General features: G+C 42.3%; 1 protein-coding gene across 8 annotated transcripts in view; it reads right to left on the bottom strand.

Annotated features, from left to right (window-relative positions):
- Kidins220 (kinase D interacting substrate 220) overlaps positions 1-18,643 on the bottom strand; it is a 91,464-nt gene that overhangs the window by 15,589 nt on the left and 57,232 nt on the right. For 4 of the 8 annotated variants that reach the window (XM_059248601.1, XM_059248602.1, XM_059248595.1 and 1 more), the window contains exons 23-26: positions 13,256-13,434; positions 10,816-11,042; positions 8,784-8,897; positions 1,144-1,176 (exon numbers count right to left, since the gene is read on the bottom strand). In XM_059248601.1, the coding sequence (XP_059104584.1) occupies positions 1,144-1,176; positions 8,784-8,897; positions 10,816-11,042; positions 13,256-13,434 (553 nt within the window). The remainder of the gene's footprint in view (positions 1-1,143; positions 1,177-8,783; positions 8,898-10,815; positions 11,043-13,255; positions 13,435-18,643) is intronic. The other 4 variants (XM_059248597.1, XM_059248598.1, XM_059248599.1 and 1 more) reach the window with 2 other exon arrangements.

Below are 18,643 nucleotides of genomic sequence, written 5' to 3'. Positions count from 1 at the left end.
TGGGACTAAAGGTATGCGCTACCACTCCCGGCCTTAAAGCTTAATACTTCAGTAAGTGAATTAAGAGGAAGAGACAACTTTTCCTTATAGAATTACAATTAATAAACGTGGTAGAGAGAAACAGAACATCCCCACCAGGCAACTACCATTGCTACAGTAGCTGTGTTATCAACTCTATCGATGGTCATCAATTAATGGACAAAAGCCAAGCAAGTTGAACAGGACATGGCAGAGTTTACTAGTTAGGAAAAAGAAAGCTATAAAGTATTGACACCTAGCAGAGGCCACCTCAACGGAGGAGTTAAGATCACGTCTGACTCCTGTTTCTAACTTGGTCTTTATCAAATAATAAGTTGTTAATTTGAAAATCCTATGTGTTGAAATAGTTTCTTTGAATGAAGGAGAAATGTTAATCACTTTCCAAGTCTTTTCTAAAGTAATAATGTATAGTGAAATTACTTTTAAATCAAATGATTCTTACAACCAAAATAATAAATTTTGAATGGAAATATCATAAAAGAGGAATATGAAAAATTTATTAAGTTGCTAAATTCTTCGAGTTTTGGTTGTGAGCCTAGCCTTTAACGGCTGAGCCATCTCTCCAGCCCAAGTTGCTAAATTCTTACTGGAAACTAAGTCTGAGAGGAAAGGAAGAGTCCAAACGCTAGTTCAACACTTGATGGTGCATTCTCATTGGAAATCCACCTGTGTAATCAGAACAGATCAATTTGGTAGACTGGTTTTCTAAATCGGAATTTATTTATTATCTTTCTTACTTGGAAAACTCAGTGCAGTACACATTAGCTTGTTTAAACTATTAGAAGCTTAAAAATGTGTTTTAATCAGAATTTCTCCAGTTCAAAGCAAAGCTCTGAAAACACCAGTGACTTGAGGTGGTGGTCTTGCTTTCTGGTGTCAGCAGATGAACAGTGCACTCTGAACTATCACAGCTTCAGTTCATTGATTAGATAAGCTGAAAACTGATTAGTCAGCAATGCCTGCCATGCAGAGGCTGAAAGCAGCTACAGACAGGAACCCAAGACACAGAAGGAGCGCAGATCTCTCAACAGCCCAGCAGGACGCAGCTGATGACCATCTACCAGTCTACGAAAGGAAGTGAGATTTCACCAGGAGTTTCTGTACCTGTCTTTGTTTGTTAAACCCAGAGTCACACGGCTTTAAGGAAGGAATAAAACAGAGTGAAGGCCATGAACGTGAAATCAATCATCAAAGCACATGTATCACACACAAACAGAGCCCTTGCCAAGCCTCTTATTCCCCTCAACTCTGAACAAACTTTGGCATCAGCAGAACTGAGCAAGAAACATATATAAAAAAAAGTTTTATTTCATTAATAGATACTTAGAAAATTGTAAATTGCACTCTTAAAACTTATTTTTTTCCATTAAAAGAATAAATAATGCATCACACATTCAACAAGAAAACTAGGTAAATCACATTTTTCCATGAAAAGCCAATATTCTTCCAATATATAAACTTAAAATTATCAAAACATTTATAAGGCTTAATTATGTAGACTACCTTGAAGGACAGTTATTATTCAGAAATATACCATTAAATATAAGTGTTGCTTCAATGACTATGTTGATCCTAACAGAAGCCTCAATTGCTTGTTCAAAAGAAATGTCTTGAAACTTATATCTCAACAAATCAGAAATGTAAAAAGGGAAAAAAAAAAGCCCCTGTTCTTTGATTGGCATACTGTATAATTCTAAAAACTCTATTTCAAAGAAAGCAAACACTGTTGCTAATTATTCTTATGGACTCAGATGACTGACAAACGTCAACAAAGCCGACTGGCCGTGCTGTTTTGATGAACAGGAGGAGGCTGTGCCGGCCTCGCCTCAGACATCTGTCTCTGAACCAGTCAGTATCCGGAGTCCCCAGGGGGACCTCTTCTACTTTTTATCAGCAGACTTACTACAAATAAGCTTTAAGAAGGTGACTATATATTCACCTCTCCATAGGGATGTGCACAGGGATCAGACAAGCACAGTGAAATGAGGGTTTACTCTAAGATGACCCCAAACAAGAGGCCGAAACTGCTCATTAGCTGGAAATGCACCTTGGCTCTTCTTCCTCCTGTGTTATTACGATCACTATGTAACTTACTCTTCACATGGCTGAAGAAATAACTCTGTCAAAGATGACAGATAGGGCTTAACACTACAGTTTAAGGAGACTCTTTAAATAAAAAGAAAAAATAAAGAAGTACTAACATGTTTGTCTGCTTTGTAACTTTATTTATTTCCATGTGTATGAGTATCATATGCATGCAGTGCCCATGGAGGCCAGAAGAGGGTGGTGAGTCCCCCGAGACTGGAGTCCTGCACAGGAGGTGAACAGCGGTGGTACCAGCTGGTCTCCATCTGGGTCCTCCCAGGAGCAGTCAATGCTCTCCACCACTGACTCGTCCCTTCAGCCCCTGCTTTTTAACTTTTTTAACTACACCTGGGACTTCAACATTACTACAGTATCATCCACAAAAATATTTCACTCCATTTACTTGAAATTCAGAGAAAAAAATCAACACACACAGTCACAGTCTCTGAGGGTGGTGGGCACTGTGGACACAGTCTCTGAGGGTGGTGGGCACTGTGGACACAGTCTCTGAGGGTGGTGGGCACTGTGGACACAGTCTCTGAGGGTGGTGGGCACTGTGGACACAGTCTCTGAGGGTGGTGGGCACTGTGGACACAGTCTCTGAGGATGGAGGGCACTGTGGACACAGTCTCTGAGGGTGGAGGGCACTGTGGACACACAGTCTCTGAGGGTGGTGGGCACTGTGGACACAGTCTCTGAGGGTGGTGGGCACTGTGGACACAGTCTAAAGAACACCTACAGTGCCCGACTCCTTACCGGCATCTGCAGCTTTCTCATCCAGCTCTTCTCCTGAGCAAACAAGAGACAGCTTGGTTTGGACATAGTTGCCTTGAACACAATTCGCAAGCTCAAAGCGGTGGTGGAAATAAAGTACCTACAGGAATCACCCTTTTCACACTTTACATCACGAGCTGGAGCCCATGCAGCAAAAGCTCTGACATTCATTTGTAATGCCGTTATTAAATCAACAGCTGTCTTCAATCTCTAAACGTAACAGGAAGAACACACTGGAAATGGTGAAATTATTTTAATGTTGCCTACGCAATTCTGAAATTTCTTGCAATTAAACTTGATACTAAATCTGTCATGTCTTTTCAACAATGTATAGAAGTGATCTCCCAGAGACCAAGAAAGGTAAACACTGGTGATCCCTTGGTGGCCTGGGAACACACTGGCTGTGGGCAGGATGCCGTTCATTTTTGTCTTCTGCTCTAACCCACCAGATAGGGCCTTCACACGCTCAGTAAGTATATGATGGGACAGTAAATTCACACTCAGTATCAGCCAGCAGTATACAATGCTAATACAGTAAGGAGGAGGAGGAGGAGGAGGTGGAGGAGGAGGAGGAGGAGGAGGAGGAGGAGAAAGAAATGCCATGGTATTCCTTCCTTTGGGGGAAAAATGTCTGCCAAAGACATGTAGTTCTCACCAGGTGCAGCAAACTGAAAGCTGCTCTCTAGAGCAGGTCTGGATCATTAACAGAATGTCACCCAGGAGACCTAGCACAAGACAGGCCCTCCCTAAGAAGCCCTTCCTTCCATGAGGGCAACAGAAGCCTCACCATGCCACTACAGTTGGCTCCTGAGCAGTGTGGAGTTAGTGGACCAACCCCCTGAAGAGTCACCAATCTGGGAAGAGCTTTTGGCTCCCTAAAACTCTTGCTAGCAGCTTGCTTCTGAACACAGGCCTCCCTGCGAGCAGTCGGTCAGCCTTTATTTTGCATGCTACAAGTATTACACAGAAGGTGTCCTGCTACATTGGTGTGCAGTTCCCTGGAGAGACAAACTGCCCACACTCCCACAGCATTTCAGCTGACTCTTGCAACACTCGGGCTTCTCAGGACAGCACCAGGAGATGGCCACAGCAGTCAGTCAGGACCCACAATGCACCTCAAGTGCATTTACACTTCTCTCACCGTGAGTGTGCCATGCACTGTCTTTGTGTTCATAAACTTGGATAAGTTTTAATTACTTAGAATCCATTTATATATACTATGGTACTAAATACTTTATTACATTTTATGCATTAATGACAAACCAAATTTTTCTTTACTTTTCAGTATGTCTAGACTATGTGGTTTGTAAGGGTGTTTTGTGAATTATGTAAATCTTTTTCCTCAAAGCAACTCACATCTACATGGAGCCATGCAGTGCAAATCTGTCTTGAGGCCAACGGATACCTTGGTGAGAACTCCACTCAAAGAAGGTAAAGGCACCAAGTGAAATCTTCCAAAAAAACTTCAAATTCCCAAACATAGTCATGTACCAAACAACACTTCTGTCAACTTGAGACTGTACATTACTGGCAGTCCATAATAATACTCCATCTAGTGATGGCGTAGCTGCCTTAGTCTGTGTGAGTGCACTCCATGTTCACAGGACTACCTAAAGTGTGATTCCCAGGTCACACTCCTGTCCTTAAGAGACGCATGATCATATTCTCAACCTCAAAACTCCTCTAAACGATGCCTCTTGCACACAAGAAACATCAGTACAAGAACACCTGGGCTAATCTATACCGGCTGCTGATGTATATATACACTGCTGTCCACAAACAGCCAACAATCAGCTAACTTGAAGTAGTTTGAGTTCTGAGTCTTTACGGCTCTGGGGTATTCTTAGTAAATAATAATGTACTTAAATATGCTAGTATTTAGTAATACCCAAATCAGACCAAAGAAGCTGCTCTGCCTTCTCAAGACTGTCCAGCACAGATCTGGTGCAGCTTGTGTAAGGCTCGGTAGGAGTGCATCACAAGATCCATCTAACCAAAGGCTGCAGCCCTGTTCATACTCAGTGGGAATGGGCAGGCAGGAAGCAGGGGCTAGGTGCATTCTGGCTCCTTACATACCTGCTGTGAGCCCCACACACTTCACCTGGGCCATGGAGGCTGAACCAGACCCCAAGACACCAGCCGTGCCTAGAGGAGCCTCAGAAGGAAAGGGGGGCCCAGAACAGGCCCAGGGGCTGCTCTCCCTGCTTTTATGAAATGAGGTATAAATTAGAGCTTCAATTACAAAAAAGGATTTCTCTGCCTTCGATGAGGACACACTAGTTCTTTCCAGCTCCAATGCTCTGGGAGCACATCTCAGGTCTAACATTATCTTCACTTTCACAAGATCTGGCATGCATTATTTTCTCAGCCATAAAATTACAGGGGCCAAAACTACCACAGGGGGTTATAGTTCTAGCCCCTACTTTGTGAAACACTCAAATATTTATCTATAATTTACCTGCTAACCTTTAACTGGACTTTGTAGACTATAATCTCTGTAATGTTAATATGAGAAAACTTATTATTTTCACAAATATCTGGTTTATCAGAAATTCCCTGAGGTAAAAACAGATGAGCTCACCTATATTTTGCAAAGACCATAGCTGGATAACTTTTCGGCCTCATTTTCCCTCTATGTTCTCCTGTGTCCATAACAACATCATAATCTGTTCTGGAAGGTTTGTGCAGCTCCTGGCTTATGTGTAAGTGGCCTTCCTCATCAAGTCTGTGGAGGGGATGCTGGCCACACAGACATGACCGATAACCAGTGTGTTGTCCCAGACAGGACTGGGCAGGCTTGGGCACAGAGGGGTCACTGTGTTCGGCCATGTGGTGGTATGAGTGTAAATGGCTCCCATTGGCTCATGGATTTGAATGCCTGGTCACCAGGGAGCAGCACTATCAGGAGGTGTGGCCTTGTGGGCAGAAGTGGGTCACTAAGGGTGGGCTTTGAGGTTTCAAATGCTCAAGCCAGGCCCAGTGTCTCTCTCTCTCTGCCTCCCTCCCTCCCTCCCTCCCTGCTGCCTGCAGATCCAGATGTAGCACTCTTGGCTCCTTCTCCAGCACCCTGTCTGCTTACGCACAGCCATGCTTCCCACCACGATGATAATGGACTAACCCTCTGAAAATGTGAGCCGCCCCAACGCTTCCCACCACGATGATAATGGACTAACCCTCTGAAAATGTGAGCCGCCCCAACGCTTCCCACCACGATGATAATGGACTAACCCTCTGAAAATGTGAGCCGCCCCAACTAAACGTTTCCCTTTATAAGAGTTGCCACAGTCACATCACAGAAACAGAACACTGGCTACGACAGGCAGGTTCTGCAGTCTCCACCACCACTTTCCAGGGCTTTGAACAAGTGCTGACTTGCTTCTCCTAGTCTTCTATAAGACACATTTTACACACTGCCGTGCTGTTAATTTCTTAGAAGCACCCTGTGGTGAGCATCTGTTAGCCACTCTACCAACTACAAACTACCTTTTAGTACCGAGGGTACAGGAAGCGTGTTATCTTACTGACATGGACACGGTCTAGGTAAGGCGCCTTCATGTCTCGTTACTGAGTTTCTAAACATGGCTCAGGAACTGCAGTATTCCCCTTCCTCAAAAAACTCACTCCAAACCTTGTCTAATGCACTCCTTTCTGGACCCAGAAAGAAAATCCATTATCGGCCCTTTTAATTCCAAGTGTTTGCCTACACTTCTGCTCCAGGGAGAGCTGCTGTTTCAGCATTTCTATCTCTAAAGCGATGAAATCCTTCACAGTACCTGATTTCCATCAGAACTCCACTGGGGAATTCTAGTCCCTAGAACTGAATTACACACATGAATCCCTGTAGCAAAGGCCCCCTGACTTATTAAAAGTCACTTTACATACAGTGTGTGATGTTCCATGGGCCATGGCATCCCTAAGCACCCAAAGGAACTGCTGTGATTCAGTATGTCTGTCATTGGTGGATAACTGAAGTCACTCAAACACTTCAGCTAATACGTTAATAACTTAAGAATCATCAGCTCCTCAATAAAAACAACAAAATGGTTCCCTTTTTGTCTCTTAATAGAATTAACTCAAAGAAAATTAAGGTTTAAAAATACATTACCTATTCAAATGCATATTTTAACTTAAACATTCTTGATAAACTTGGGATGTACTATTTCAGCCTACAACTCTTTACTGCTAACAACATTTTAGAACAGTTTTAGATTAGCGAGACCATGTTTGCCTGAGATAACATATTCTGAACATAAAACACGAGCTGGACTCCGCAACTGCACGCTGACTGACTAAAGTGGGATTTGATGGCTGCTCATCACAGGCATTTCTTTTTTTTTTTTTTTTGGTTTTCGAGACAGGGTTTCTCTGTGTAGTTTTGGTGCCTGTCGTGGATCTCGCTCTGTAGCCCAGGCTGGCCTCGAACTCACAGAGATTTGCCTGGCTCTGCCTCCTGAGTGCTGGGATTAAAGGTGTGCGCCACCACCACCTGGCAGGCATTTCTTTTTAATAGTCTGGAATAGCTCTTATTTTAGTTTTCCTTCACAGTTTGTTGGTTCTAATTTTTAAAGAAACCAGTATCTTAATGTATTAAGGGGAAAAGGGTTTAAATAACTTCTTTAGATGCTGAACCAGCTCTAGATTTGTCTGGAAATTTTATATTGTGAATAAAGAAAAGGAAGAAGTGATATTGCATGAAGACTTCACCAGTGGAGACACCTAGAAGCAAGAGTGAGTTACTAGAGATGTGCTGGTCTACACCATCTAGGTCATACCTTTCTCTGGCGTTAAAGGTAATTTGGGATACTTTCAAAGCTATCCTACATGAACCCTACCAAGCACAGGCCTTATAAAAACAGTTAAAGATGACGACAACTCTCATCCACCCTGAATACTTGTGATGACTCCTGGAAACAGCCCTCCTTCCTGGCGAATGCACTCCCCTCCCACAGCACTGAGAAGGGGAAATGCAGGAGGAACATTAGCTTTGGAATGGACAGACTCGTGAGCTGTGACGATTAGTACTCAGCTACTCTACATGCCAGTCACACCGTCAGTGAGTTAGTGCAGGGCTGCCAATCACGTTTAGATGGCCATTACTGCTCAGAAGCCACAGACACTAGTGTTCCACACCACGAGACTACTCCATTACCCTCGAGGAGTCTGTGGGTGAAGGAAGCCCCTCAGCAGCATCCTCCTTGATAACTTCCTAGCAACATAAACAGGAGAGTGGGTGAACAGAGCAGGATGAGCCACACGGAGATGAAGGAACATGATGCTAAAATAATAACACAGATAACACCAAACACTATGGTGACTGGAACTCCCCTTCACCCCTTCAAAACATAACTAAAATTAGATTAACAGGGAATTTGTTTTTATAGTTACTTCAAGTTTATCATCAGGAACCCCTAATACATTTGGCACAGATGTATTTTGTTTTGGATCAGTTATATTCAATAATATGTTTAGTCTTATTCTGTCCAATCTCTGCCACAGACTGAAATACTTTTCTCTTACTGCATCCTCTTCCTGCTAAACCATAATGCTAATGTATTACACACATAGATACCATATAGATGTCCTTTAAAAAGATACTAGAAATTAGCAGATACAAAAGATCTAGTTTTTAAAGTTTTGGTAGCAAACAATCCATACAAGCCAGAGATCTCTGGTTGTAAAAACTCAACATTTAGTCACTGAGATGGCTAGTCATTTATCTTTACCAGAAATGAAAATATACAATTTATATTAGTAATATCCTGATTCTGAAAACTATAAAGTAAGTTGTACTCATTTACTCCAGAAAGGAAAACAAAATACAGCTTTTACTGCTATTCATGTTCTTTTATGAGGTTAATATTTTAGTTACCCTTTTATATACTTACTAGGCCATTGTTCTGATCTCTGGGCAAACTCGTTTTTACTGATGAACGTGGGATGAGATGTTGGGAACCGCCAGGGTAATACCTTGGCGTGTAAAGGTATGGGGCAAAGAATGGCTATGGAAAAACATGTAACAAAAAAAGGGCATGAACATTACAGAAATCAAAGTGTAATGAGATTTATCACGTGAAACCAATCAACACAACTCCAAAATTCAAAAGCAAATGACAAAACAGAAGCCTCCTTCACACTCTGTGAAACCCAAACCCGAGTTAAGACAGTGACGCACACTCTTGTTCATCTGATATGTGCTGCACCTTGAGGGTGGACAGGAACATTTTCTTGATATTTAACATCCTAGCAAGTTTGGTATACATGGTTGGTACGTATTAACTTACACATTTTTCTTAAAGCAGATTAGAATGTTACTAGAATACTCTGCCTTACAAACAAAATTCAGTTATATAAGACCCAAAGGCCCTGGTCATGTGGGAACAGCCAGCAGTGCTTCCCAGGACAGCCCGGAGCCCAGCTGTGTCTCCGCACACGGGAGTGCACTCTGGACTACAAGATGAGGAGCCTGCTGCCTACCCAAGACTCAAGTGCTGCATTTCCTCACAGCCAGTCTCACAGAGCAGACTCTATGGACGTACGTGAGGATTCACCAGGTTCCACTGCATCGGTATAGTTGCCTCTCTCTTTACTCTTGACAGTTCAAGAGACTGACTGTCTTTTAATGGTATGACTCACACTCCCTAAATAATAACAGAAACACTAAACCCCAAAACAAGAGAAATTTTAGTGTCTTAAAAATAATTAAATACTTTAAAAGCATATTGCATTATTGCTCTTAAAATAAATGAATGTACAATGCAACCTAGATGGTTTCATAATTCTTTTTTCAAATAAACTTATTTTCCCACTTTGAACTAGTATTGATTGAGCCATCTTATGTAAAATGACAGCAGATTTTAAGACTGGTGACTACACAGCTGTCTTCCGTACCGCCTACCACACAGTTCATTTACAGAGGACGAGCATGGCATAAATGCTATTAAACGCACTGGCTCCTCCTGTGTTGCCTTGTCCACACAGAAGAACGGAATCACGTTTCTAAGGTTCTACAGACACCAAACTTAATTACCAAAATGGCCATTTAAAAAAATAAAAATTTAATTTAAATTCTGCAATTCCTTCTTTGCCACATTTATCCCAAACTCTTTCTTCTCAGCTCTTGTGGAATAAAGTCATGCAATCAGCTGTCTTCTCTGAATATTAGCCCCTGCATTTTAGACTAACCAGGGAGAAAAGAAGGATTAGCACTTACAGTGAAGTCTAAGAGTATGAGTCTACAAACCATACTGATTCACGATTCGTTTCTCTCAGGAAATCGTTAGTGTTGTTACATGATTCGGGTCGTTAAGGTGAGAACAGGCACCTTCAGTCGACTACACCCAACAAGGTTTGAGTGTCCCTGGTAACTGTGCTTTCAATTTTTAGTTAGGAAATTGTGTATTAAGCAAAGAGTTACATAGGACTGAAGGTACTTGAAATAAAATTACGAAAGTGGCTTATGGTAGTATTAACTGGCCATAACGTCTGCTCCTTCAAGCAGTATGCTCCCATTATTATCTCACATACGTCTAAGAACTATGAATGACTCTAGGAATTTATCACTATCATAATGCTTATAAATTGCTACACAAAATATACCAAAGGAACCTTTGTTTATAAACAAAACGACAAACAGATCCCTTTAAAATCCAGGGTGGCCACTGCTGAACTCATAGTGTTTACTTTCTTATCAAGAAAATAAATAAAAGCCAATATTCTTATATTTAGACACTTTAAAAGTCTAGAACATTCTAAAATCTAAAACTCTGTTTTTAAAAAAAATTCATACAACTGTACATTTAAGCCTTACATTTTCCTATTTTAAATCCAAATGACAGTTCCAAACCAGTACCAGAGCCCACGGGCGGAGACCCCTGGTGCCCGGCAGGAGCACTCTAAAGCAAAGGTGCCGTCACGTACCCTGTTGTAGAAGGGGTGCTGGGGGCCAGACAGGCCGCTGTAATAGCTGCTGTGCGGTTGAGGAGACACAACCCCACTCGGGAACGGCCCGTTGAAGGATGCTGAGGAGGAGCAGACCGATGCAGGCTGACTGTACCCAGAAGGTGGCCGAGGAGGGGCTTCATGCAGAGGGAGCGGGGGATACGCAAGGCCTCCTAAGTTGATCTGTTCTCTTGCAGCTCGAACGTCTGAAAATTCCATCATAACCCAAAAGGCAAAAGAGAACAGGGCACTAGTGATAAGTCCTGCCACCAGCTACTAAACAAGAACATGCTTTCATCACTGATAGTGACTTCGGCTGGGTTTACATGAGTTGATGGGAAGTCTTTTTTTTTTTTTTTTTTTTTTTAAAGATTTATTTATTTATTATGTATACAGAAGAGGGCACCAGATCTCATTGCAGATGGTTGTGAGCCACCATGTGGATGCTGGGAATTGAACTCAGGACCTCTGGAAGGGCATTCAGTGCTCTTAACCTCTGAGCCATCTCTCCAGCCCGATGGGAAGTCTTTAATAGTCTACAAACTTTATGTGAAAAAAAAAAAAAAGACCAATGGCTGTAAATCAAAGGGTTGGTTTTTTTTTTTTCTTTCTTTCTGTTTTTGTTTTTCTTCACTATTTGAAAAGTTACTACACTACAATTGTACCAAACGCTACAATTTTTTTGAGTCTTTAAAAATCTATTTGTGATATGCTAACAAAAGACTCAAATTGGTCTAATACATACAAAGTAAGCTAAACTGTGGGTCTATATCGATCTCTCAATACAGCACTCAGCCACAAAAGCATCAGCCTTAGAGTACACACTGAGAAAAAGACCTTGGGGGAGTGTGGTTTTTTTGTCATATAATAACTGCACATTTATGGTACAATATGCTTCCTTAATAGATGTAGATATTGCATAATGCTCAGCCTGAGGAAATGAACCTGCTCATCACCTCACACACTCATCATTTCTCTGTGAGGATGCCTTCTGGGTACACAGGTAACTGTGTCATCTTACTGTGTAAGGAGTCTGAAATGACTGCCCCACCCAATTGTACCTCTGTACCCACTAACTAGCCTCTTCTCATCCCTGTCCTTCCTCATCCCAGGCACCAGTAAGTCCTGCTCTACTCTCTCTTAGACCCCACACATGGATGAGGACATGGCGTTTGTCTGTGAATCTATTTCACTTCACAGGACTAATTGAAGGTGATCCCTCAGTAACTCCTAGAAAGCTCAATCACCGTCTGTTGAATGACATCATATGAAACCCTTGTGTTCCAATACAGCTGTGTGTGCTCCAGCACACAGCAGTCTCTTTAAAGCTGGAATGCAAACCGGATCTGCAGTATGGACTCTAAAGTCAGAATGCAAACCGGATCTGCAGTGTGGACTCTAAGGCGGGAATGCAAACCGGATCTGCAGTGTGGGCTCTAAGGCGGGAATGCAAACCGGATCTGCAGTGTGGGCTCTAAGGCGGGAATGCAAACCGGATCTGCAGTGTGGACTCTAAGGCGGGAATGAAAACCGGATCTGCAGTATGGGCTCTAAGGCGGGAATGCAAACCGGATCTGCAGTGTGGGCTCTAAAGTCAGAATGCAAACCGGATCTGCAGTATGGGCTCTAAGGCGGGAATGCAAACCGGATCTGAAGTATGGGCTCTAAAGCCGGGATGCAAACAGGGGCCTATGAGGAGGAAGATCAAAAGTTTAGGGCAGTTTGGGCAACTTAGTGAGCTCCTGCCTCAAAATAAAGTAAGAAGGGGTAAGGGCATATTCAGTGACGGAGCGCTTGCCTAGCGTGCACAGGCCCTGGATTCCCCCAACATTGCCATAAAATAAATAACCCTTCACGTTTTTTAAGTCCCGGTTTACATAAATTAGGTTAAAAACCTCAAGCGAAGGTAAAGATTTTCTGTTTTCTGCTCTACACAGAGGTCCCTCTTAAGAACAGAAGATGGACAATGGGTCAGTTACCATCCGAAATGAAAGTCCTGACTGTATGTGAAAAAGGATGGGGAGCTCAGCACCCCGAAGAGAGCACAGTGGAGTCAGCAGCCGACATCTTGGCACCCCAAGCTGTCTACACCCTCAGTCCTCATGCTCATCACTTCCTCTGCGGAATGCTCGTTTCAAATTCCTTGTTGTTGTTTTTTTTTTTCTTTTTCATGAAGCAGAATAAAATTAGACAGCTAAGTTAGAACAGGCAATCTGCCAGGCCTGGGGCACATCCCGCAGCCCCAGCACTTCAGAGGCCTGGGCAGAAGGACTGCCATGACTCAGTCCTACCAAGGCCCCCCAGTGAGACCTCACCTCAAAAACAAAGGCAAAACCAACTAACAAAAAAAGAAAGAAGAAAACAAACATGGAACGTTTTGAAGATTTTAGAGAAAAATATAGTGCAATCCAATACCCACCTGCAATGATCTCCCGGAGTTTGGGATCCAGGTTTACGGTGCAAGGCAAAAAGGTCTTTACATCTCGAGCCACAAGTACTGGGGTTCTTGAAGACAGAAACACTTCAAAATTCCGTATGTCTCCATCAATTTCAAGCAGTGGCTCAACATCTTTAGTTGTTGGAATATTCTTTGATATTCTTCAAAAAGAGAGAAATGAAAAGTCCATTAACACTGCTATCAGAGTCAAACTCCGCATTCTTAAAACCTGTTGCTTCTGTCCGCAAGGAGCATACTACACACCTTGTTCTCAACTGAAAAATATCTTTAAGATAAGAAACCTAAAAGAGGAAAAATAATAATAATTCCAAAATGACTAAGGTCAGAACTTCACCTATTTGGCCAAGAGCAAGGAATAGACCAGAGAGACCAAGAGGGAAAGGAACAGGGACACCAGGGACACCAGTCAGCTGCTCCCTCTCACTCACTGAGATGGGCTACAAACGCACTGGAGGGAACTGGGGCCTCAGAAAGACTGACAGCTGCCCATCACACGGTGAGGGAGAGGCTGGCTCAGAGACGGCCTCTTCCATAGGACGGACACCATGGCTCTTTTTTCAGGGGAAAAAAAAAACTTTTAAAATAAATCACACAAACTAGAAAAGTGTTAGCACAGGTTATTTTCTTCTCTGTAAAAGATTATTTTCTATTGTGGAAGTAATATACGCTTATTGTATAGATAGCGTATGCATAGATAAGATTGTATACATAGATATGATAAAATACAGTATTTGCTAATATAATGTCCTCTTATTTTATGTGTATTTTTTTCATAGCTGAGTTCAAACAACAAACAATTTTGGATCAAGCAGAAATTCTCAAATGTAAAAATAATTGAATTTTAGTCATTAAAAACACTTAATAGATACTGTTGCAATGATCAATAAGAAATTGTCTTGAAAGAAGGAAAATGGCCAAATGTTCAAATTCTGCATGGTGCTACTCCCAGCTAAACACTATGTAGTAAACAGCTCTGAGGTGCATAAGAGAATGTACCAGAGATAAAGGAGTAAGAACTGTAACGGAGCTCTTCAAAGGTGTAGAGGAGAAAACTGGAGTAACCGCAGTGTTCCCTAACTGGTGCGCGGATACAGAGTGGAGGAAGGTCCGTATCATTGAACACAAGCTAGCAATAAAGGGAGGAACCCACCGGCACACATGGACAAACCTCCTAATAAATTAAGAGTCCAGCTGATCTGCAGGAGGCAGATCCCAGGCCCTGTGACGCTGAGGGAGGTGGGGGAGGGTGACAAAGGATTGCAAAGAGCCAAGAAGAAACCTGCCTAGGCGATGGGCATGCTCACCTTTCTGACTGAGAGGGCAATTTCATGATACATGCAAATACCAAATGTGAAACTGGACAGCTTCAGCACAGTAGTTTACTTCTGCTAACTACGACTCCCGAAGCTAAGTCCTGGCGTTCGCTCTCTTCAAAGCACTTGCCAATTACTCAAGAGCATGTGCTCTTGGGTTGCACTAGGCCCCATTTTAAGGGAGAGAACGTTTTCCTGATCTTCCCAAGTGAGATGGAACCCTACTCTAAGATTAGCAACAGCTGCATCTTTTCTTTGGGATCAGCACTTTATTGCTGAGACCCAGTACTTGGCTGGTAGCCAGATATTAAAAGTCATCCGAGGGAAAATCCAGAGAACAAAATTAGCAAACGAGGAAAGAACGGGGCACTGGGAGAAAACAAGGCAAGCAATTTCATCTTGTGGATTTCACAGAGTCTCGCTACAGACTCACACACGGACAAAACAGAAAGCTCTCTGAAATGAGATTACTTTTAATAAAAGAAAACAGCACTCAAGCTCATTATTAAATACATTTAAAGTGTAATGAAAACCTGGAAAATGATCACACGGTATCATTTGCAAAGGTAGAAAACTATCAGAAATGAAACAGTTAAAGAGGTAGTTGATTTATTTCAGGAGTTTTACACACAAAAAAGATGGGAGGCCAGGGAGATTGAGATAAAAACACACAGCTGACAAGTCACATGAAACAAATTAACCGAATCCTAATGCCAACGTCGCTTTCAGCCTGAATGCGAACAGTGTTCTCAGCGTGGTGAACAATGCTGCTGTTCACAAGCCAAACGGCTACTGCTGCTTCCCAGATTGAAGCCTCTATTCTAACCTTTTGAGCTCGATGCATTAAGCCCTTCTGTTAAAAGAGATGTTTATGTAAATGATAATCTTTTGGCAGTGGGCCATCAAAATCATATGGGCCTTTATTTTTCAGATATTTTTTCCAAAGGTTAGCATTTAAAGAATTTAAATAACTTCACTTTTCAATTAAGAGTGAATTTAAATTTTCAGCACTATGAATCATGGGAACCGAAGTTTCCAGCCGTTAAATGGCCCACAGAAAGCATTCTTACAACCTCAGGCCTCATCGAGCTCCCAGGAAGTTTAAATGTAGTTTCTTTTGATGCCACTAACAGAACAGCACTCGTGAATGCCAACATCCATGTAAGTTAAAGCATTCTGATTATAAATGGCAGTGCTTTATAGAAGGTACATATTAATTATTGGCGGAAATTACATAAGCCTTTTATGTCACTTTCGTTCAAAGTAAGGACCAAAACTGCACAGAAAATTTTCTATCTTAAAGTATAAGCAGATCCATAATGTATAACTTATGAAGAAGATATTATCATATTTTTCTGAAGCTAGTCATCTAATAACATAATTATTTAATAATGGATTATAAATTAAGATTTATTACCCAATTCTCACTCAGCGATCACCAGGCCCATGGCTTACACAAGGCAGGCAACCCAATTGTCTTTATAAACTCTCGCCTGCCTTGGAACTGTATTACACTTGAGACAAATCTAACTTCCAGAAGACTGTCATGTTAATACACAGACACAGACGGTTAGTCAGTGCTGGGGTGTAGTTTAGTGGAAGGGTGCTTGCTTAGCACACACGGCCCCACATTTAATCACTAGCAATGAAGGGAAAAGTAATAAAGCCACCCAACTGCACTGCCAGAGTCAGAAACCAAAGATACCACACAACTCATCCTAAAAATAATTTTAAATTACATATAGGTGTGTGTGCCTGAATGTGGATATAGGAAACTCATGGAGGCCAGGAGCACTGGATTCCCTGGAACTAGAGTTACAGAATTTGTCAACTGCCATATGGGTACTGGGAACCACACTTTAGTCCTCTGGAAGATCAGCAAGTGCTCTTAACTGCTGAGCCATCTCTCTGGTTCCACAAAACTCATTTTTATGACCACTGTTTTCTGTGGAAAGACAACCACGACTCTACTGACTCCTCCTCCTGTCTTCACCCACTTATTTCTCAGCCGTTCCTGGTCTTCAGCACAATTCTCCTGCTTAGCGATGGCTTCTGTAGGGACAGCTCGTGTTCATGTCACATGTGCATCTATTCGTGGAAATACCTCCTTAAACATCTTACTCCCCTCCACACTGTCATTCCCATCAAAGCTGAGAGCAAGTTTGGCTTTAATCACTAGTGTATCTCTAGTGCCTAGCATAGAACACTGTTAGCACGGTTACTCTAGAAATATTTGTCAAGTAAATAGATAAAGTCTCTCTCTCTCTCTCTCTCTCTCTTCCTAAAGAAGTCTATACTTTCTGAATAAAACAATTTAAATTTTACCCTTTCTTTTGTGCTTGAGAAAGAAGAGGTGGAGCACACTGAGTTACTTTTTGTACATGGTGTGAGGTAAGGGTCCAGTTCCGCCCTTTTCTGGCATGTGGGAATCCACTGTCTAAGAACCATTTTGAACAGGCATACTTTCTCTACTAGATAGCTTGGCACTCTCGCCCACACCTCCCAGCCTCAGTCGTCCGGGCTTACTCTGTCTGACTGCCCTGTGTGCTCTTTGTATCCCTGCTATACTGTTGACACCGACACTTTGCGGCGAGCTTTCAGGTTGGGAAGTGTGGGCCTTCGGATTCTGCTGTTCTGCAAAGGAAGACGACTGGTGTTTGGAAGGAGTTCCCGTCGGCCCTGAAGGGCACTTCGGGCAGCCCAGCGTCCTGCTGTCTGACTCTCCTGCTGGTGCACACTGAGGCCTCCCACCTGTCTCCTCTCCGTCTCCATTTCTCTTCGCAGTGTGTGGTTTTCAATGAACATGGCTTTAACTGCCTTGGTTAAATCAAACACTTAATTCCTTTCAGGTTATCCACAGCACGAGTCCAGAAACGCAAATGTGTCCTGAAAACTACTGAATTTAGTAGTTCTAGAAGCTCTGCTGTACATTCTTTGGGATATTCCCTATACAGGATTGCAGTACACGTAATTAGAGATAGTTTTACTAATTCCATATGATTTGGGTCTCTTTTTTCTTGTCCAGTCACTCTGGCTAGACTGCCATTACAGTGCGGTATAGTAGAGGGAGAGAGAACGTCTTAGCTTGATGTTCTTAGTTAGAACCAAATGCACGGACTGGGGCTTGAACAGCAACCATTCACATCTCACCGTTCCACACATCGTCAGCTGCCTGACGTTATTTGAGATTCAGCTGCTCACGCTGCAGTACGGTCGGTCCTCTTCAGGACATGGTGTGGTTTCTGACAGGCTGCTGACCCTGAATCCTTACTTAAACTCACATGCCCTTCTTGCTAGTGACTTGGGATAGGCCAGCCTGCCAGAACCTGCGTCCACATCTGAAAGACCAAGTCACTACAGCTTGTCGTCCTAACTGAGACATTTCTGGGCAATTGTGAAGGACTGTCAAGTGACAGTTACAATGGATCTAGTGAACCTGGCCACCAAAACAATGATCTCAACTTCTTGCCTATAACCAAAGTTTTTAATAGGACATTTTAACATAATGTGGCCAGGTAAGCAAATGAAGACTATGTTACCTCACTCTGTTCCTAGCCTGCATTACTGAGTCTAGTCTTTAGCAATTCATCTCCAAAAAAGATAAGTGAAACTCCAAAATCAAAAATAAAGATTTCCTCACTAATAAGCAACTATCTTTAATAGAACCACTTGAGAAATTTTTCATATAAATTATATATGTATATTATATCATCACATATATATAAACATAAGAAAAGAAGGAAGCGGTATTTTTACATTCTCATAATGGATGTATATTCAGTTGGTGCAATAGAAATGTTTTACTGTTCCAACCAAATACTCCGTTTTCAAAATTATTTATTTACTTGTTTATATGTATGACTGTTATGCCTGCACGTATGCGTGTGCATTACATGCAGGCTTGCTGCACAATTAAGAGTGCATCGACCTCCTGGAATTGGAATTATGGGTGGTTGTGAACCACCATGCTAGGAACCAGGGTCCTCTGCAAGAGCAGCAAGTGCTCTTACCCACTGAGCCATCTCTCCAACCACTC

This window comes from Peromyscus eremicus, chromosome 22 (genome assembly GCF_949786415.1).
Source record: "Peromyscus eremicus chromosome 22, PerEre_H2_v1, whole genome shotgun sequence".
Taxonomy (NCBI): Eukaryota; Metazoa; Chordata; class Mammalia; order Rodentia; family Cricetidae; genus Peromyscus; species Peromyscus eremicus.
The sequence above is the reverse complement of the archived record's forward strand: the minus strand, read 5'-3'. Positions and strand labels throughout refer to the sequence as shown.